Below are 21,542 nucleotides of genomic sequence, written 5' to 3' on the forward strand. Positions count from 1 at the left end.
AACAAGGGACAGGATGAGAGGAAGCGGCCTCAAGTTGCACCAGGGGAGGTTGAGGTTGGATCTTGGGAACAATTTCTTCCCCAAAGGGCTGTGGGGCATTGGAACAGGCTGCCCAGGGCAGTGGTGGAATCACCATCCCTGGAGGGGTTTAAAAGACACGTAGATGAGGTTCTCAGGGGCGTGGATTAGTGCTAAAGTCAGGTTAGTGTTTGGACTCAATGATCTTGATGGTCTCTTCCAACCGAGACGATTCTGTAATTCTATCACATAATTTGAAAGATGGAACAAGCTTTTGTCATCCACACATGACAGGACCCGAGGGAATGGCAGGAAGATGGGCCAGGGGAGGGTCAGGTTGGACATGAGGAAAAGGTTCTTCACCTAGAGGGTACAGAACACTGGAACAGAGTCCCCAGGGAGGAGTCACAGCCTCAAGTCTGACAGTGTTCAAGAAGAGACTGGACAACGTCCTCAGACACATGGTGTGAACTGTGGGGTGTCCTGTGCAGGGACGGGAGTTGGAACCAACGATCCTGTGGGTCCTTCCAGCTCAGGACAGTCTGTGATTCTGTGACAATTATCTACGAAGTGTATTGGAGAAGGTGCAACTCACAAGAATCTCCTTTTATCTGTTGTTTCCATTCAAAAGTCTGTGTCATAAGAAAAGTACCACCAACTTCGTTTTCAGATAATATTTAACCTAAACAATTTTCGAGCATTCTGTATTACAAAACAGAAAATGATACAATTAATGGAAGAAGTCAAAATGCTGGCATCACTTTGTTTCCACATTAATACATAAAAATGGACAACACATTAAATAAACATTTTGTTATTAACAATTAGAAATATTAACACCAAAAATCATGTATAAATTAGGAAATAAATGTACAAACTATTTCCAAAGTGCTCTTTCAAATACATTATATACACAACATTCAAGAAGTTCTTAATGTAAGACATTTCAGATTGGTGTAATGTTGCTGTTTTGTTTCAATTGTTGTTCATATTCTCTCAAAAACCACATAAAAGACATATTTCCAAGCTGGCAAAGAGCAATACTGCATTCTTCTGGCTACCTGTAATATTAATATATTGTAAAGAAAACAATCTTCCTTTCCATTCCTTGCTATTTGAGAGTACTTATTAGTATGAAAACACCAGCAGGAAAGATGAGAGAAATGAGGACTAACTGAAAAAAGTCTTCTATTATCAGTAATTAAAATCAGTAATGTAGCAAGGGCAGTGCTTGGACAACATTTAACAGTCAACCCTTGAGCAGTCCAGTTAACGACTTTCCTCTACAGGAAAAATAACAAATTGAGAGATCTGTTATTTTCCTTTCCTGTGGTGTTGCTTTTTCAAAATATAAAGTACTAGAACTCAAAATCCCATAAATACACCAGCTCAGGCAAATAAAAGGAGAAAATCCTACAGAGGATGTATTTCTATTGTAAATTTGAAATTAATCCTATATTAAAAAATGCTCATGGATTATCATCATCCCAGCCTTTTGCCTCAGAGAAATCTGGACATGGTGTTTTGTTCAGCACTTTATATAAGCACTTTATGAGTACTTTTTAAAAACACTTTTAAAGAACATATAAAACTGAATAGAAGTGACTTTAACGTTGTTCATACTGGCTTTCACATACCACTAGTTTTTATTTCTAAATTCTCTCTCTCTAGGTATTCTCTCACTGGCTGACCCCATTAAGAGTTCCCCTCTCTATATGCATGATATTGGTTCACAATTAAAGCTGAATTCACTTGCTTATCTCCAATAAACATGGATTTTTTTAAATTTTACTTCTGAACTATTTCTGTCAAGCTACAAGAGAAAAATAAAAGTGATGATGAGCTACACGAACAATCAACCAAAAATTTGACAATATTTATGGTTATAGCGCTTGCTGGAAAATCTGAGCAAGGGCAATGGAAGAACGGGAAATAAAGAAGGGATGCCAGCCACCTGCTTGCGAAATGTGGCGTGAAAATGTATATGCGAGTTATAAAATTTGGAGTAGCATATTTAAGACTGGAGTTTTGGCAGATGTTTTTCTCAGCTAAGCACAATATGAAGCAATATTGTCGCATAGTAGGCTGACACTGCAGAGCTCGGAGCTCCCTTCTGTATTTCTTTCCATGACAGAAATACCTTGATTTATATGGATCTATAAAAGGTGCCTCTAGTGATTAACACTTCCTTGAATACAGGTGTTGAACCTCTTTCTGTAAGTTGTAAAACAGAAATGTGGACTTAGGCAGATTAGACTTGGGTAGGTAGGTATTACAGAAGTTGCAGTTAATTTTCTTTTTATCATCTAGCATAGAACTGTCTTCGCATAAGGAATGCATCCATCCCCTTGTTCTTAAGAAATAAAGTTCAGAGCCATGGATTTCGGAGGCTGGCAGGTAATCCTCCATGTACTCAGTTAAAAAAGATCAGTAACCTACCGCAGGATCCCTCCCTGGACTGAATGGCTTTGTATCGAGCCAGACTGCAGAATAACCTGGCTCTTTTCCAGAGCGGGGCACAACTGTGATCGAATGATCCTAAAGCTATTTAGAAACATCAAGAATGGGGTTGGGGGGGGAGTAAATGAAAAAAAACTTCTGCATTGTATCAACATACAATACTATACACAGCACCAAATATCAAACCATTAAAGCATTGTCTTGTTACCAGTAGTGCACTGCTTCATATCCAGCATGAAATGAACACTGTTCACATACAGACGCTGCTTTGTGCTAAGGGGTAACCAACATATTACAATTAATCAAAACTGCCTGTACATCCAGTTCAAAAGATGGATATACGATTGAAATTAATCCGATACAGGATCATATTCTTTTATTGCTGGTAATTTCCATATTGTCCCTATAAAAAAGAGAAATAAAAGCGTTGGAGAAGAATATACCAGAGGTTTACAAACAGTGAGTTAGACAATTTCTTTTGGTCTACGAAGTTTGAAAGACCCACTGAAGTATCACCAATATGCTTGCATCAAATGATCAGATAGCTTTCTCTGCAAAGCTAACAGCTCAATCTGCTTTTTCCTAGTAGAGATTTAGACAATTTACCTGCTCATAGCCGTAAGGCCTCTGTTGCTGAGCGGATGGGCCTGTCTGAGAAGCTCTGTAACTTCCATATTGCTGCCCCTGTCCCTGTTGGTAGCTGGAATACTGTGAGGAGGCTCCTTGCGCAGGACCTGAGAAGACACCAGAATCTATCACTACAGCTCCATTTGCTAGGGGGAGTTCTGATGGTTAACACAGTGTAAAGCATGATGGTAACAAAGTACACCCTGCAAGTGTGAACTTGCCCAGACCTCCCCTCTAGCTTCATGCTACAAAGAGTTAATACTAATAATGTTCTAGTTGAAGCAGTGTAAACTTCAGTTCAAGTTTCAAACTTTGCTCAGAAAATATGATATACTTTTAAGTTACTTGCCTCTCTGAAATTTCTATTGGCACAGCTCAGTTATTACCTATCTGCAGCTACCTGGCCTTTACTTTAGTAACAATTGCACATTTAACTTCCTATTTATCCACCGTAAGCCCTGCTGACCAGGCAGAACCTAAGAAATCTCTTGCAAAACATGGAAATCAGACACACAACTGCACAGGGATATTGATTTCCTTTTATTTGGGACTGTATATTCTGTATATAGATGGCTATGTGCACTTTTTTTGCTGGATTTTTATGAAGAATAACCTTTAAAAAGAGGAGGCCAGATTTTAACATCATAAATGGAACTGGGGTTTAATTTAACAGAATATGTCTGGTTTTAGTAGTCTGAACTATCTACTAGTACCACAGTCAGGTGTCAATCAATTTAATGAGATTTTACATTTCTAAAATGGCTTTGCTGTTTATATCAACATCAATTTATTAAGTTTGGTCAACATGACCAGTTCAAAGTACCATCCCATTTGGGAGACGCACCAGCAATCCCTTGCCTTGAAGCTGGTCTTTATTCCGATCTCTTCAGACCCTGTTTTCATACTAAATAACCTGAAATGTTCTAATTCTCCCAAAGACTGAGGATACATACAAGCTACCTCAAAGGCAAAGTGAACTTTCTGTCTTGCATGAGAGAGAGATTCAGGATGCTAACATGACCGTATGGAATGCAGTGCTGTACTAATGTATGTTACGGCCCACAATCCCTTTTCATGCTACGCTCTTCAGCTAGTTTTGGTACGTAAATGTCCCAGGTTAATCCAGGAAATCATCTACAGCACATTTTAGCTTAGGAACGGAGGCATCAGGATGAAGAATTGCAAACGCTTGACTGGTCTGTGATGGTTTTCTTACCGTATCCTTGCTGTTGTCCTGGGTAACTCTGTTGATTTGGGTATTGCTGCTGGGAATATGTTTGCTGTTGTGCAGCTCCCTGTTGGTATCCTGCCTGCTGCTGGCTGTACTGAGAATTTCCTAACCGGGAAGAATCGAAACAATTTGGTTATAGATGAGGCAGGTATTGCACTGTCTATGTGAATCATAAGGAAAACAACGACATAAAGAGCCTTGGTCTGGAACTCATGGACAAGTGCTCTGTTCAGAAACAGATGATTGCATTTTGCCAATCAGGATGTTTATGTCTTCAGTGATTTTTAGGGTTTTTTGGAACAGGAGAGAGCTGTTTATTTATACATATCACTAAACAAACAAACAAGGAACCTGTTCCCCAGAGGAATTTTTAATCCCAGAAGTGTTTCTGAAGAAAAAGAGTCACAAAGATACCACTGACATGATGCTGTGGATACTGTCTGATAGAGTCTCCGTATAAAAACTGCTATCCATAGCCAAACTGCTTCCTGGAAGGTCCTTAAGTAACAGCTAAGTAGTGCTTAGTGATGCAGAGATTTCAAGTAATATTTTACATTTTCATGAGCATTTCACTAGTGTTTTAGGGGATTAGAGCTCTGTTTTACAAAGATTGCTGATGTATTTTCCTACCTCCTTCATAATAGTGCTGTGTAGAGTCGTCAAACGACCTGTCATAGCTCTGCTCAGTGTAGGATGACTGCTGATAGGCATAATCACCATGTCCTGCAAGGAATCGCAAAGATTCATCAGATACATTGTGATATAACTATAAATGTATTGTTGAATGATGTATTATGAAGCTGCTTATGTACAAAGATGAGGCAAAAATGAAATACAGACCACTTAGAAGGTCAAACACACGGCAAGGGAAGTCACACCTATGGATAAATCTCTTGCATTTACTAATCCAAACTTGGCTTTGTGCTCTTTTTGAAGCAGTTTGGATTGCAGGATGCACTGATGTGAATGGTTGTGTACCGGGCTCCCATGCCCCAGGATTAGAATTTTCTAGCATTTCAACTGGAAATGAACCGTAATGGCTTTGCCATGTCCTTGGATGTGGCGGTCATGCGGGTCTACAGCAGCATTCCAGTGACGACAGCTCGGAGGATTTACCATCGGGATAATATTGCTGATTCATGGGCTCTGACGAGCCCTGGCCGTGACTGTACTGTTCACTGTAATACTCCTCCTGCCCCATGTACTGCTGCGAGGAACCTGCAGGCGAAGACAAGAGAGCAAACTGAGCCTGTAGACTCCTAAGGGATGGGTTTTTCTTATATATATATATATATATATATATATATATGTATTTTTTTTTTTTTAGAAAATGATGTTTACATCTGGATAAGTAAACAAACTGTGTGCATTGAGAGAAGTTTCAAAGATGCTTTGCTAACTAGAAAAAGGAAATAAATTTCTATTCTCAGGAAAAACTGGTTCAAACTGAAACTACGCAAGTCAGTAACATATCCTAAAACCACTCACTTCTGTGGCAATACTGAAACGAATGGCTACATTTCATCTACTGATCCGAGTTGTTAGAAAGCTCAGGAACATATTTCTTGCTCTAAAACACAGTCAGAATTCAATATATTTTATTTAATATATTAATCTGTTTCTTAGCAAAATCCAGTTTGTGTTAAAATCAGTCTAGCAGCTTTATTACCTCTTAAGAACTTTTTCCAGAGAGGTCTTAGAGCATGGTAGCTATCCTCTGGTGTTTTCTTTTCCTTGGCCTAATTTTTCATACTAATTGCTGGAAAAATATATCTTCTCTGCAGAAATGTGTTCCTTGGTAACTGTACCATGTTATGGCGGATCCAATACCATTTGAAAGAACTGAAAAGATTCCCAGAGGCTTGAGTGAGCTGTATATCAAATTGTTCATCTTTTCTTTAGAGATATCTGATTGTTCTTAGATAGACTTGTTTTTCTAAACACCTGAAATAATTAAATAGATAAATCTGATTGTCGTGGTCCTTCCACCATCCAAGATTTCCTCTGTTCCCGGATGGGATTCCCTGTTCATTAGGGTGACTTGGAAATTCTGCCGACTTACTTACCCCCACAGGACAGACCGAATATCATCAATGCAATGATAACTCTATCAGTGAGTAGCCCGAGCCGTTACCTTGCTGTGAAGCTCTGTAGGGGCCCATGGGCCGCTGGCCTATCATGCTGTTGCCCTGGTTGCTCTGGCTCATCATGGCGATGGAGGACTGGCCCTGGTAGTGCTGGCTCCCGCCCTGCGCCGAGTTGTAATGTGATGTTGCTGCTTGCTGGTGCATCATGGACACTACGATGTACAGAGAAAAGGCTGGTTTCTAAAAGGCTGTGACAGTTCTCACCCTAGTTTCTTTGGAAGCAAGTTAGAGCCTTCGACTAGCATGTATCCTGATAATTCTGTGAGTTTTCCACAGGGAGGATATTTTCCTACTACACGTATTTAACTCTGCTGCGCTGTAACCCAGAAAGGATGTTATCACACAGTCAGTTCTTTCCATTTGCATCAGTCAGACATGTAAAAATACATCTAGCCTTGATTATTCTCAGTTTATTTAAAAGAACGTAATCATTATTACAGTAGAATTAAAGAAATAAGAACTGATGCTTGTTCCTCTCCACCTCCTGACTAATTCATTGCTGCATTTCTTTTCTAATCAACTCTTCTACTTCCATCTGATTATATACCTGATGATTACACAGTTTAAAGAAATTCACATTCTAAGATTTATTCGATCCCTAAATTTCATATTGTCAGAAAGAACTCTTACGCATTGGACATCTCATTCAATACTCAGCAGCAAACATTTTTATAAATTAAGAGATTAATTCTGAGTTGTCTCCTAGTCTCTCTATGCCCTGCAAGCAGTGCAAAGTAGCAATAACATAACAAAAAAGGGGTAGTAATGTACAAACAGTAAATGGGTAGTACTCTTTGGCAGGTTCTTTCAGCTTGGATAAAGGTGCTTCTCAGATCCCACCCATAGTTGTGGATTTGCTGCCCAGGGCTATCAGAGCTGCTGCGTTTTCAGTTAAGAGTCTTTTCCCCAGCTCACTGCAAACCACAGCAAGTCAGTGTAAGTTAAAGCCAGTCTGAAACTGTTCTGACTTGCACCGCTGCCCGACACCTTGATGTCTTAAAGCTGTGTTTTCCTCTCGGATGTTTGTCGCTCTCTACAGCAAATATTTACAGAACAAATTAACGTGTGGTGAGCTTCCGAGGTCACTGAAAAGTCAAGTTGGCGCGGAAGGAGGAAGAGGGAGTTTACCTGGGTTAGACTGCATGTTGATGTTTGTTCGAGAGACATAATTGCCTATTGACCCCTGGCCTTGCATTGGCACGTTCTGAGACGCAGGCACCGTGTGGCTGTAACCGGGCCCAGTCCCGTGGCTGCTGACACTCATGCTCAGGGAGGTTGTGGGCATTGTGCTCTGGCCTGACTGCTGCATAGACACGTGATTAGGACCTGGAAAAATTAAAGAGAGCAACAAGAAAATCTGGCCCATTATTTGCAACGTGCAGTGAGCATTAAAGCCCTGGCTGCTTCTGTTCCGCGGGTGACTCCAGTCTCCAGGACTGCCAGTCTGGTTCTTTCCACCAGCACTGAATTACACTAAAAAACTCGCGTGGGGAGGGGGGCACAAATAAATAAAACCAGCAGCAGTGACACTGAAAATGTAGATTCTTAGCAACACAAACCAATGTTTTGACTGACTTGCTATAAGACTTATACTAGGTAATAAATCTTTTAAAAAGAAGGCCCAGATAAATTTAATAAGTTCACTTTACAAGCTGTAACTGTTTAAAGCAGGTACCTCATCCATTAGTTTAAAAGGTACTATCAGCTTGACCACAAATAGATATTTAAAAATGTTAGAAGTAATTTCATGACTCGAGTCCCCCTGCCAGGGTCTGTGATTTTACAATCAGATCTTTCTATTCTATTTGGAGAAACTGTTTTTTCTTTCTGTCCCTCTGGGTAAGATCCACAGAAGCAAGAACTGACTAAATAACTATGAACTACAAAATAAATAAACAGATCGCTCATACTATAAAATACAGAGAGTTTTAAAAAAAATTGTCTTTCAATTAGTTTCTTTTTAGTTGCACAAACAAAAGAAACAAATAGACTGTTTTATTCACATGAATGCCTGTGCAAACTCTTTGGCTACATAGCACAAGCCCTGCAAGCTTCTGTAGAGGACAAAGACTGAGGCAACACCAGATTATTTTTAAGACATATTCTGGAAGGTGTTTGCAATCTAAATGGTTGTGTGGTTAGTCATGCAAGCAATTCCACTTTGCCCTGGCCAACCCCACTACCTCCAAGAGAAAAATAACACAATATATAATTTTTCTTACTAAAAACCTGGATGCATCTTTACTTGATGATTTTTATTACATATTTCTAAAAAAAATGGTTTTTATTTCCCCTATAGAAACCCTAAACAGCCTGGAGCTCTCACAGAAGCCAACGTCATTACTGACTGTAGCCATTTTGTGACGATTTCCGCATGTGCCTGAAATCCCCATATGCCTGAAAGGTGAGTTAGGAAAGGTCTTTTACAGCTCGGTAAGTATATTCTGCATTAATGATTTTGTTGCCGAGCAACAGCGAAGCAGCACAAAGGGGCCGGCAGCTCACCATTGCTGATCTGGCTCTGCATGAGGGAGGACGGAGGAAGGCCCGTCCCGATGGCATCGCTGAGATTGCTCTGGGAATGGAGAGACTGGTTGGACGCGCTTTGAGTCATTCCTCCCGGGCCCAAGTTCATGTTTTGTGTCGGTGGCTGCAAAAAAACAAGGAGCAGAAGCGAATTTTTGGTTAGGCTTTAATTAGAAAAATAATAACCCCCAAATTAGCCTGGCTATGAGTAAAAACTGCCTCAACTAAGTATGTGCTTTCTGCACGTTTTGGGCTTGCTTGCATAAACCTTTAATTTGACTGTGTGTGAATGACATTCAGCACGATACAGAAAAGCTGGCAGGCAGCACCGTGAAGATCTGTGCCCATTCTTTCTTACTCGTATGAATTTCATTTTGTGTGGGTTAGAACATAACTGCTAGGGGAGGTTGCATTAGCAAAGACAATACAGAAGTGTGTTGACAAATTGACCTTCGTCAGGCATAAAGCTACGCTGTGTTTTGTGTTATGTGTGATACCTCCGAAATCCACCCATTCAGCAAGAATAACACAAACCAATGCCAAAACGCTGCATTAGACTTTTGATATACAACAGTGGAATGGTTTTCCTGATTAAAGAATACAGTAAGAATAGGTGAAGAATAATGAATCTGGAACAAATGGAGCCTGTTCAGATCTGTGCCCCTGCACCACTTGTAATATATAGACCTTGAGGTACAGACACACAGATTAACACAAATATCTCAAAGGTACGTTTTAAACACAGTAAAAGTAGCTTTTGATTTGTTTAGTGGTCTACTGGACCACTTCAAGACTTTAGCTGCAAAAATACTAAAAAATGGTTTATTGACAGTGATCAGGAACAGAATTAAACAACATTTCCCTCTGGCATAGTAAAAATACCTGATGGTAGCACTGGTACTTACAGCAGGAAGCAAGGACTGCATATTCTGGTTAGAATCTGCTATTGTTGCCAGATAAACCAGGTTTCTGTGCAAGATTTGTTGGTATCTACAGAATAAGGAGTAAAGCTTATTTAGAAAGGGTTAACAAGACAGAAAATTCCAAACCTTTATCTCTTTTTTTTTTTTTTTCTATTTAGAAATGATTAGTTAAATTAAATTGGCCCACTTTTCATCTGTCGTAATAAATAGTAATGACCTATATCTGTGCTGTCGTACTTTTCACTAAGGATCAGTGCGCCCAACACCCCTTTTACCAATGGGTAAACCTGGGGGAAGGGAGAGGTAAAATACACTGTCCTCCGAAAGCACTTGGAGTCATCTGTGAAGCTGGGACCTCTGTTTTTGGGCACTGACACCCACTCGGCTGCTCTAACAATTACCCACTTTTTCTTCCTCTGTTGAACAAGGATCCTGGTAGTAATGAAATTCCAGAACTCCCCAAACCAAAACCTGTTTGCCCTGCCAGCAAGCTGAGAGCAACAAGGTTTTTTACAAGAGTGTTCCACCTGGAGTGTTGAGCCAAGCAAACCCCATCAGAACCAACAGCTCTCAGTGAACTGGGAAAGCTCCTCATGAAGAACAGGAGGTGCAAAACTAACAAAAGAAAACTAACAGCTGTGCCACCGAGCAAAGTGAAGAGTCACACTTTGGGAAACAGGGAAAAAAATACGGAGAAAATAATAATTTCTTCTTTAGCCTGAGTTTTCTTCTGATATCGGGGAGAAAGGTTGCAAAGTGGGAAAAGTAGCATAAAAATGAAGCCAGAATGGTGACATGACTTCTTTAGCAAAGGCATCATTTTTAGACAATTATTTTGAAAGCACAGATTTCTGGGCTTGATCCCATAACTTTACCTTTCACGGGGCAGACCGGCTATTCTTCTCGACTGAGATTTAACTCCTAAAGTTTATAGAAGTATTTTACTTTCAAGATTAGGAGTAGTAAGCAGTGACACAAACTGGTATGTCCACATGCACACTGTTATAGCCGTAGATAACCACAGGGCTGACCCTTAACATTTAACTACCTCCCGATGAAAATGTGTTATTTATTTTGTACCCGATTCCGCTTGTATTTAATGAATCTGCATAGAGCAAGTGGTCCGAGAGCCATAACTGTTTATAATTATTTTAATAAATTATCTGTTAAAATATTGTAAATATTAAATACTTCAGAAAAAAACCCAACTCTGTTGCAAGAACCATATACATTTCTCAATACAAGTGAATCTAAAAAAATAGTCCAAGTGTTTTCTCAGTGATGAGTGAACAGAACTGTTCATAATACTGTTCTTAACTACACCAAAAATTTCTGACATCCCAAACCTCATAATACTCACTGAGTACATTCTGCAGTTTTCCCCTTGCTCTGATAATCCATAATACATTGTATTAGGTGGTGATTTTCATCTAGCATCTGCATAAAAGAAACACGATCAAAACACGTTACTATGAGAATCCTATCAAAGTCCTGTGTTCTTGTGATACTCTACACTTGCCCCCGCACTGTCTTATGCAGTTTTGTTGCCTTGGGATATTACAAAGTATCTGCAGGTGACTTTATTGGGCCACAAGACTGTGCTTTTCAAATCATCATTTATGAACAGTTATCTTTAAGAGAGTTAGTTGAGATATTCAACTCAGGAGAATTACTGGACTTACCTTTTTTTGCTCCTTAAATGGCAAATAGACTTTTGTGCTGAAGAAAGAACACACTTTCACTAAGAAATACCTTTGCCTCATTCTAAAATACTGTCCAGCCCTTTCCAAAACTTCAGACTTTACAAACACACCTACTTTCAAATAGGAAATATACTTTCAAGCAATTTAAACCTACTGGTTTTCCTGCATAGGACTCATGTGTGCAGACTTGATGTACTGAACTTGATGAAGTAGAAAATTTGCATTACTGGATCTACTGGAAGCACATTTAAGAGAATTACATCCCAATATGTTCTTTGGGGTAGTTCAGTTCTAACACAGGAAGGGCTTAAAATGAAAACAGAGTCATTATATATCAATTAATTTATGTGTCTCAGTGGCTGCTTGCTTAGTTTCATTCAGTACATTTTAGTGACTGACCTGTGCCAAGAAAATCAGGGCTGATGGACAACTGAGCCAATGACCTTTATTTAATTAACTGATACTACAATGAAATATCCTTAAAATATCCTTTGATTTGTTTTAAAATTTCAAATACAATAGTTTGTCTCTTTCCCTCAGCTTTCTTGTGAATGCAGGTGAATGAGTGGAAAACTAACAACAATATTTACAAATTTAGATTTGCATCAAGCAAAAACTCACTACATAATACACCTTGTAGATACCACTACTATTAAGTGCTTACAAGACCGGGCCTTTGAACCATTGTGTCATTATGACAGAAGAACTCTTGAGGAAAGTATAACATTTTTTCATGAGTTACATGTGAATTAATCTGTGTAGGTCTGTGTTCTGCTCAGAACGAATTCTTGACCCATTTGGACGCAAAGGGCTCGGTGACCGTGGAGGTCCCTCCCTCAGGGAGCTCAGCTCATCCGGCTTCTTGCTCATCATTTCCAAGTTGGTCTTAACTTTTCTGCACGCCCGCCTGGGCTCTCATGGCAACCTGGGCGCTGCGGGCCATTTTAAGGGAAAATACTCCTGCCTGCGGTACAGTGCAGCTCTTTGTTTTGTGCTCTGTCCTCATCGCACAGAATTTCCACTTGTATCAGTGGAAATTCTGTATACAGTATTAGCAAAGAATATAAACCCATCCTTTTCGGTTTCCACAGCAGGTATCACTGACAATATTTTCACTTTCAGTTAAGATGTGTATTCAACAGCAAGAGGCCAAGCAATATGACAGATACCTTCATCGGAAAAGGGCTATGCTTCTAGACTTAGCTGGAAAACATTTTGCTTACTGAAAAAGGCGTCAGGAACAGGTCTTTTCCTAACTTACTAGGAAAAAAGAACCAATTTCTGATCTCCACTGCACAGAAAACCTGAAGTTTACTGCCCCGCAAATGCTATTGGATGAACAATTTTAAAGCACCACAAAGCTCTAACTTCCTATGGGAAATCCATTTCAGGAACAGTTGGTACTGGGATAATAACAGCTTTGAAAGACTATCAAAATTGAATTAATAAATAAAAATAAGCTGCTTATATATTATGAATGGAAATAAGAGTAATCTTGTTTTTCTGTCACAGTGGTATATGTTGCAGAAAGCTCACTGTAATGAGGATTTTTGAGTTCCCAGCACCTGCTCCTTCACTCATGGCCCCATTTCTGTCCCTGACGATGAAACATCCCATTAACGGTACCCGCGAGTCTCTTCCTCAGCACCACCACTCGTCCAACAGAAAATCCCAGCCAACAGTCCAGCACCGACAAGCGGTCCTCAGGTGACACACCAGCAAATGTACACGGGATGGGAAATGCTTTTACACGTTGTTTGTAAAGAAATAACATTTTGAAGCTTCCACAAAGTTTATGAATATGCAAAAAGGGGTTGAAAATCAAACCAAAGATACTTTGGCTGCCCTTTGCCTGCGGATACTCTCATGGTTTTACGTACAAACTATCTGAACTGTGAAATTCTGTCCTAACCCCAACCAATCTGGAGGTTAAAGAAAATCTTATCCACTGAGTCTGAAATATTTTCATGATTAAAATTACTGGGTTCACAATACCACACATGCTGCAAGAGCTGCATAAAATGGGATTAGTTTCCCCGTAAGTCTCCTGAGATCCAAGTGACCTCTTCAGTCTCCCTTGTGGCACTTTGTTCTGCCTTAACCTCTGTTCCATCACAGTCTTTTACTGAGGGTTTTTCTTCCCTAGAAGTCACAAATTGGCACCAGATGATGGTTTGGCTGGAAAACCCACTGATGACCAGGTCATTGCTGTACTACCGGTGACATTGCTCCACTGGTCACCATTTCTGAGTGGACCACACACCTCAGTGCCACCGCACCACGACGCACCTCCGCGGCGCAGAGCACACGAGAAATACGGTACAAGTACAAATGAGAATTAGCGGGAAAAGGAAAAACGTGCATGTTCTTTATTGACATTTCCAGCCCCTTCCTTCCAGACCGTTTCCTTCTGCAGGAGGAAGGGGTGTCAGGATGTGTGCACAGTCCTGCTGCCAACCCTATTAAATAGGAAACAACTTCCCAACTAGGACCCCTCTGCTCTGGCGTCCTCAGGAGACCCCTCTGAGAGCTCCTCTCCGGAGAAAATCTTATAAAACCTTTGTTGGTCATCAAGCATCAAGAAACACACCACAAACCATAATAATAGTATATGAAAAATACCAGTGATCGGTGCTCCCTCTGTCTTCTGCGAGATTAAAATTCTGCATCCAAATACAAAAGAAAAGCTTTGCAAATTCAGTATTTTATTTTAATTCATTTTTGAGGTTAGATTTTTCAGGGGCCAGAAGCTAGCATACCATCATAAATTAATAATATATTTGCAAATTTTATTGCAATTTCCCAAGGTATTATTGGCAGCCTTTTTCCCCTTGGCGAACAGCAGAACGTGCCATCCCAATTTTATTCCCTAAGTCTTTCTCCGGCTCTCCCTTTGCAGTGCTCTGAACACCTTTGCTTTGTTCCACCTCCTCCTCCTCCTCCTTCCCCCACCTCTCTCTCCAGCTGTCCATCTCTGCAGCCCTCGCAAATTCACGAGTTCTCCTCATCGCCCTAGAAATAAACCTCCTGCCTCAACCACAGGAGCGTGGACGGAATAAATGTCTAAAATTGTCTGTAGAAAAGCATGCTTTTTTACCTTCTGGATAGTTTGCTGGGTGACCTCCCCTTTGCCTCTTGGGCGAGCAGAAGCAAAGGCAACCGACATGGTGGGGGCTTTTTTTATGTGTCTATAATATATTGGTTCCAGGCTCTAATAATATTGTTATTATCTGGCTGCTATTGCCGTGCACAGATTCTCCGCAGTGCATGGGGAGGGGAGCCGGCGCAGATGGTACGATCTGCGCCCAGCAATGAGACATGGGCACCGCACCGCCGGCCGGCACGCACCGCCCTCGCCCCGCCGCCCAAACCGCCGGCTCGGGGCGGGAAGGCGGCGGCGGGGATTCGGGAAAGGGGGCGGGAAGCGGCCGCCGCGGCCGCCCCCGCCGCCGCCTCCTCCCCGCCGGCCGCACATGGTGCGTCCCTGCAGCCGGGGCTTCCTGTCGCAGCCGAGCGCCGGCTCCCTGCCGGCGCTGCGCCAACTGCGTAAGGCGGCCGGCGCGTACGCCAAGCGCGCCAGCGCGGGGAAAGCGGGGAGCCGCCGGCCAGCCTACGCTAGATGCGTAACGCGGCGCTCCGTACGCCAAGAGCGCAGGCAGGGCCCCGCCCCTCCGCGGGGTGCAGCGTACGCAGTTGGCGCAGGGGGCGCCGTCGGCGCGGCGGCGGGATGGCGGGCGGCTCCGGAAGCGGGGGGCGGGGGATGAGTGTGCTGTTTTGAGGGAGGCGACTGGTTCCGGCCCGCGGGGACGCACGGGCGGCAGCCATGAGCTACGACCGGGCCATTACCGTCTTCTCCCCGGACGGGCACCTCTTCCAGGTGGAGTACGCGCAGGAGGCGGTGAAGAAGGGCTCCACGGCGGTGAGTGAGGCCGGGGCGGCGGTGGCCGCTGAGGGGAGGCCCGGGCTGGGGCCTGGCCCGGCGGTTCTGTCACCATCACGGGCTGAGAGCGGCCGCCGGAGCTGCCCCGAGGCCGGGCGGGTGCTGGGCCTGGAACCGCCCGAACAATCACCATTTTCCTCAGAGGGGATGGCTGTAAACTCCCGCTCTGTTTCAGGCCATTCCTGTGGCTTTTTGGGGGGAGCGTTGGGAACTCTCGTGCATTGAGCGTGAGGCCCGGGACAGGTGCGCTCCCAGGGTGTCGGGCCCGGCCCCGGAGCTGCCGTTCGACCCCGGCCAAACTGAACCGGGACCTTCTGGTTCATTCCCTGCGGGTGCTGGGAACGGCAGCGGCTTCTGATTTTCTTCTCCTACAAGATGCAGATTCCCGGTGGGCTGGGCGGCGTGTCAGTGAAGGCATGTGGGAGCAACTTTCTGGCTCTTAGTTTGCAGATGTCCTAAGCTTTTGCTCAATTAAGTTGTTTTTTGTTGTTGTTGTTGTTGTTGTGGTTTTTTGTCTGTTTTTAATTTTTTAAAATATTTTTTTACTTCATCTGAGAGGGAAAAGGTGTATTAATATTCATTCTCAAATAACAAAATTCCTGGAAGAAAATGTACTGCCTTTGGGATGAGAATAAATGTAACAAGAATTACTTTAGAATATCCTTTTATTTTTTTCCCCAGAAATTAAAAATATTGTAAAATTGAGCTAACATCTAATATAATAAGCTTCTGTCTTGTCTCTTGTTGATTGATAAGTTGTGTTTAATGTTTTTGGAAACATCTGTAACACATCTGTAACAGCAGGGCCACCCTGTAAGACAAAATTACTCCCATCACCCTGTGAGACGCAGTGGGAATGAGTGTAAAAGCTCAACTCTTTTTTCCTCCCTGGTGTTGGAAAAGCTGTATTCAAAGTCTGAATTGGGACATCAAGGTGCGGACAGGCTGCTTGTAGGTTTTACTTGGTCTAATCTTCGGTGTTTTGGGTTCTGACTTGAGCGATAGCACTGGACTAGTTGTGGTTTTATTGCTCATCCTGCTTCTGTGGCTGCGGAAAGACCAGTCTGGAGTGGGCAGAGCTGGGGGAAACACCGCTGGGAACATCTCCCTGGACCACATGGATATTAATTGGTATAAGCTGATTATGAAGCCGCACCCTAGAATCAAATGCAATTTTTGTTCCATCAGTTCTTTATCCAGGTTGTGGCAATAGGAACTACAATATTGACTCAAAGTGGAAATAATGTTTACAATGTGAGGGTCTTGTGTTTATTGTTTTTTTCCTGCTCATTTCAGTAAAGTCTCCGAGGACTGAAGTATTTCGAGCCTAGCTTAACTTTTTTCTTCTTCTTTTAATATGTTGAAGGTTGGAGTAAGAGGGAAGGATATTGTTGTTCTTGGTGTGGAAAAGAAGTCTGTGGCAAAACTTCAGGATGAAAGAACTGTACGGAAGATCTGTGCTCTGGATGACAACGTCTGCATGGCCTTTGCAGGTATGTGGTCCCTTTGGGGCTTTATCAGTCACTGCAGCACCTTTGGGTACATTAATGGATTCTGAGGACATACAACACGTAGCATAAATGGCTGAGGACTGTGGGAAAGAGTGTATTTCCACGGTTGCTTATTGTTTTTAAAATAACAGTAGCCTGCTGTAAGGGTAAATATATAGAGCGAGCTAGTGATCTAATGGCAGGAAATATGTGTTAAAGCTGCTAAGGTCCTCTAGGTTTACTGTGAGGATGAAGACTGAGAACTGATGTGTTGTTGGTACAGATCCAGGTATATCCCATTTAAATATATATATTTAAATGGATATGTATGCATTTGGTTTAGATATTTTATGTATTAAAAATTAGATAGTTCAAGTTTTATATCTTATATATACAATACCTATTATTAACGCATACCACAGAGACATTTGTCAGTTCTGGGGATCTTTTCCCACATGCATCAAGCCAAAAAAGCTAAATTTTGCAGTCCTGCATAAAACAAAGAAAAATCGCCTCTGTTCTACTTCAGAAGGCTCCTCCTGAATGAACAGCTCTGGATTTGAAGCATAAATATTCCAGTTCCACATTCTTCCTGTTCCAGATGCCTTAATTTCCATTGTTCAAAGCTTACACATGAGGCATGACAGTTGAAAAAGACAACATAAATGGGGATAAAATCTATTTCAGAGCTTTCTCTTCAAGTAGTTCAGAATCTTTGTGCCGGTGTCACTAATGCTTTAAGGGCAGATCTGATGTAACCTGCACATGCCCCGGGGTTTGTAGCATCAGGAGTGACAGGCTCAGCTCCTGCTGCCTGCTTTCCTCAGCTGAGGGTTGTGATACACATGGGAGTTCACAAGCTTGGAGACAAGTTGTCTAGTAGAAATAACGGTGTAAATTGAAAATGGCACCATTAGCTAAAAATTAAAATAAGAAATACATTTATTTTTATTTTTTTTCCAAAGTGTCATACTAATTTTTGTCAACTAACACCATGCTGCTGTAGCCTCATCAATTGGACAAGATCTGCTGTGCAGATAAAGCTGGTTTATAGTTGGGGCGACTGCATAGGAAATAAACCCAATGTGTGTGGGAATTGAGACTGATAATTTGCTGCCAGATATAGTGCTGTCTGTCTGTCAGTAATATTTCCATTACCTGGTTCAGAATTACGTTATCTAACTTAAACATGAAAGCTGTAAACTAAATCCTCTGCTTATTTTAGTACATTGGGTTCTTTGTGTTGCCTCCCAAACGCCATTCTCGCCCAGCAAACCTGAGGAAGCGCGGTCTCTCGTTTGCTTTTTTCATCGCTGTTGTCACTGATCTCACGAGCCTTTTGGGGCAAGAACAGGTGTTTTATTTGCGCGTACGGTGTGAAGCGTGAATCTGAGAACACCCCGTCGTTTCAGGGCTGACGGCTGATGCCAGAATAGTTATAAACAGAGCCCGTGTGGAGTGTCAGAGCCACAGGCTGACCGTGGAGGATCCTGTCACCGTGGAGTACATCACGCGCTACATCGCGAGTCTGAAACAGGTACGTTGGACCACACAGAGGTGCTTAAAAATACATCCTGACAGTGATTCAGATTAAATACGGAAAATGTCTGTCCGGGCCGTGTTCTACTCGGCTGATCGGTAAAAATCAGCACAACAAAACGTTGCGGGTGTTTATTGGAAATAGGGATGGAGCAATAGAAAAGGAGTGTTGATTGCTGCTTGGGCTTTTTCCCAAGATGAAGAAATTAATTAGTGCTGGTGAGGACTGCGTAACTCCGCTGGTGATATCATCAGGAACACGCTGCTAATCTCCCGCTCTCGCTCACTCTCATAACAACGGTGCCGGGTTGTTGTCAAAACCTCACAGCTCCTGTTTGTTTTTCTTCCCACTGAGCCATTGCAGGGAAGGGTAAGAGAGGAGCAAATCCCTGCAGGACTTAATGTTTTTACATTTGATATTCATGAATTTAAAATGAATTAGCAGTGTAAAAATATGTCCAACTGCATTCTGTGATAAAATTATTCATTTGCCAGGGTATTAAACTGATTTTCAGCAACTAGTGGGGATTAGAAAAAGCCTAATTTACTTATGCACAGCCATGTATTAGTGTAGTGATGATCATAATAGTGTAATTCCTGTAATCATCTGCCAGAGCAGAGCGCCACTTTCTGAAGTTTCACTTTGTCCCTTTACTGTGGTCTCACATTTGTGTCTTTCTGGCACATTCCTGGTTTCTCTTAAACTGTTACGAACTCTCACCCAGATGAAACAAATCTCTCTCCTCTCTGCTCAGAGGTACACGCAGAGCAACGGCCGCAGACCTTTTGGTATCTCTGCTCTTATCGTGGGATTTGACTTCGATGGGACCCCCCGGCTGTACCAGACCGACCCCTCTGGCACGTACCACGCTTGGAAGGTGAGTTGATTCTGTCTTCTGTGGAGAAGTAATGAAATATTTGTGAGGGGCTGGTCTAGAAAGGAGATCTAACTGACCAGATGGTGCTGGTTCGCAGCTGCAGAAATCCTTCATGATCAAATTTACTGAGCAGCAGTCTGCGGTCCAGCTTTCCTTGGGAAATCTTGCCCTGTTTTCCAAAATCCCACCTGTGCTGGGCAGCTGTCTTGTGTGACACGCGGGCAGTAACACGTTCAGTCTTCTGAAAAATACATGATGATCACTAAGCAGATTTAGCTTTTATAATTGCACAACTTGTATTTCTTGCTTATTCTGTAAATGAAGTCTTTTCTAAACTTCCACTCATCATGTTTTTCCCCTCGATGTTTCCAGGCTAATGCCATTGGCAGAGGAGCCAAATCTGTGCGAGAGTTTCTGGAGAAGAACTACACTGATGAAGCCATTGAAACAGACGATCTCACTATCAAGCTTGTCATCAAGGCTCTTCTGGAGGTCAGTCTGTTTCAAATCCCTCCTGGGGCTTTTCACTGTGTCTGGATTAGCTGCTGAAATGTGAGTGTGTGCGCTTTCCTGTGACACGCACGAGGATTTTCTATAAAAGGATCTGTGAAAACTGTTTGTTGTGAGCCATACGTGTGGGATTAAACTACAGGGTCAGAACAGCGGGTGTATTCTACACCCTGTATTTCAGGTAACAGTTTCTGTCTGGGGAGGAAAACAGCTCTGGGTGTTAAATGCACCAAAGGTGTGCTAAACCGTGTGCGGGATGTTTTGCTCCTTTATTGAAGACCCAGAAAACAGCACAAACCAGGGCTTGTTCCCCAGCGCTGAGCTCACTGCTGCCTGCAGCAGAACCCTGATCTGAGTCCCACAGCTACTGCAGTGAGAGCTTAGAGCCCACAAGCAAAATGCTCCTGATCCATGTCCAGTCTCCTTCTTAGAAGACCTAAAAGGGGGTGGTTAGAATTAATTGATGGACTCACTCCTAATATTAAATCTGACTCTTGTTAAGGTGGTGCAGTCTGGTGGGAAGAACATCGAGCTGGCGGTTATGAGGCGAGAGCAGCCGCTGAAGGTAAAGTCTTAGTTTTGTCTTTTCCCTTTGCAGCCGGTTTCTCTGATCCTGTTGTTGTTGATTTTTATGAATTTCCAGCCCTTAATCTCACGTTCTGCCCTGGCAAATACTTTTGTTTATTAGTAGTGGCCAAAGAATGTTGTTGTGTCTGGATAAATACCAGTGAACTCTCCCTGTCAGAACTGGAGCTGCTTAAATAAAAGCCTCTGGGTTGCATTAGTATCCTGAGGGTCGGCTCTGTTTCTGTTGTAGATCCTAAACCCTGAAGAAATTGAGAAATATGTTGCTGAAATTGAAAAAGAAAAGGAAGAAAATGAAAAGAAAAAGCAGAAGAAAACATCATGATGAATGAAATTCAACTGCTTAGCTGCTTCTTTTTAATTCAAGTGATGGGTTGTTCTGTATAGACATGTAGGCATTCCACTCATACTGTGCCCTCCTGAGACCTACAATAAACCTACTGATTTTTTTATTTTAAAAAGGTCTGTCTGTTCCTTGCATGCAGTTCACTGGGATTATTCGGTTGGATACAAAACAGCAGTTGTGACCTATTAAAGGACACAGACTTTCCCTTTTTTTCCCCCTGGACACTTCAGTTTGTTTAATGATTCTTGTCCATGCTGAGTTGTCAGTTTCCCCCCCTTTTTTTGTTTAAGTTTGTGCTTTAGGGCCTTGTGTTGGCTTTTTGCATTTCAGAGCCACCTCAGTCCCCTCCTGAGCTCTTACCCAGCAGGCTCAGCACCCACCTGCAATAGTCACAGTTGTCCCTTTATTACAAGTTGCCTATTTCTGTCCACCAAGGGGGTGGAACTGGAACAGCCCCAGAACCCCCCCACACCACAAAGAAGCTGTTTACAGCTCAGTGCTGCCAAGCCAAGTGTGGGCAAAGCATCCCACAGGAATCAAGGCCAGGAGAGCTGCAGCTGCTTCCTCCTGCTCAAACAGGTGTTGGAGCACAGCAGGGAGAGAAAGTGAGTGTCTGGAA

General features: G+C 42.4%; 2 protein-coding genes across 2 annotated transcripts; one reads left to right on the plus strand and one right to left on the minus strand.

The window, feature by feature from the left end:
* Positions 1 to 677: 677 nt before the first annotated feature.
* Positions 678 to 15,009, minus strand: SS18L1 (SS18L1 subunit of BAF chromatin remodeling complex). The gene is made up of 11 exons (XM_005499598.4): positions 14,733 to 15,009; positions 11,293 to 11,369; positions 9,915 to 9,999; positions 8,989 to 9,133; positions 7,612 to 7,809; positions 6,471 to 6,635; positions 5,453 to 5,554; positions 4,967 to 5,059; positions 4,322 to 4,441; positions 3,085 to 3,212; positions 678 to 2,881 (listed from the first exon to the last, which is right to left on the minus strand). The coding sequence occupies exons 1-11, from the start codon at positions 14,799 to 14,801 to the stop codon at positions 2,855 to 2,857; spliced, it is 1,209 nt and encodes a 402-aa protein (XP_005499655.2). The 5' UTR covers positions 14,802 to 15,009; the 3' UTR covers positions 678 to 2,854.
* A 293-nt stretch (positions 15,010 to 15,302) lies between these two features.
* Positions 15,303 to 21,038, plus strand: PSMA7 (proteasome 20S subunit alpha 7). Its single transcript, XM_065032402.1, has 7 exons — positions 15,303 to 15,554; positions 16,942 to 17,068; positions 18,478 to 18,602; positions 19,360 to 19,482; positions 19,855 to 19,974; positions 20,495 to 20,557; positions 20,810 to 21,038. The coding sequence occupies exons 1-7, from the start codon at positions 15,459 to 15,461 to the stop codon at positions 20,900 to 20,902; spliced, it is 747 nt and encodes a 248-aa protein (XP_064888474.1). The 5' UTR covers positions 15,303 to 15,458; the 3' UTR covers positions 20,903 to 21,038.
* The last annotated feature ends 504 nt before the right edge of the window (positions 21,039 to 21,542 follow it).

The sequence above is a fragment of the Columba livia genome, chromosome 16 (genome assembly GCF_036013475.1).
Source record: "Columba livia isolate bColLiv1 breed racing homer chromosome 16, bColLiv1.pat.W.v2, whole genome shotgun sequence".
In the NCBI taxonomy this organism is placed as follows: Eukaryota; Metazoa; Chordata; class Aves; order Columbiformes; family Columbidae; genus Columba; species Columba livia.

Excerpts from the sequence above, each read along its gene's own strand:
- PSMA7 (XM_065032402.1), top strand. The coding sequence starts at position 15,459 with ATGAGCTACGACCGGGCCATTACCGTCTTCTCCCCGGACGGGCACCTC. Across the intron at positions 15,555-16,941 it reads TGAAGAAGGGCTCCACGGCG|GTTGGAGTAAGAGGGAAGGA; the intron begins GTGAGTGAGGCC and ends AATATGTTGAAG. Across the intron at positions 18,603-19,359 it reads ACATCGCGAGTCTGAAACAG|AGGTACACGCAGAGCAACGG; the intron begins GTACGTTGGACC and ends CTCTCTGCTCAG.
- SS18L1 (XM_005499598.4), bottom strand. The coding sequence starts at position 14,801 with ATGTCGGTTGCCTTTGCTTCTGCTCGCCCAAGAGGCAAAGGGGAGGTC. Across the intron at positions 9,134-9,914 it reads TGCAGTCCTTGCTTCCTGCT|CCACCGACACAAAACATGAA; the intron begins GTAAGTACCAGT and ends GTTTTTTTGCAG. Across the intron at positions 6,636-7,611 it reads CAACATGCAGTCTAACCCAG|TGTCCATGATGCACCAGCAA; the intron begins GTAAACTCCCTC and ends TGTACATCGTAG.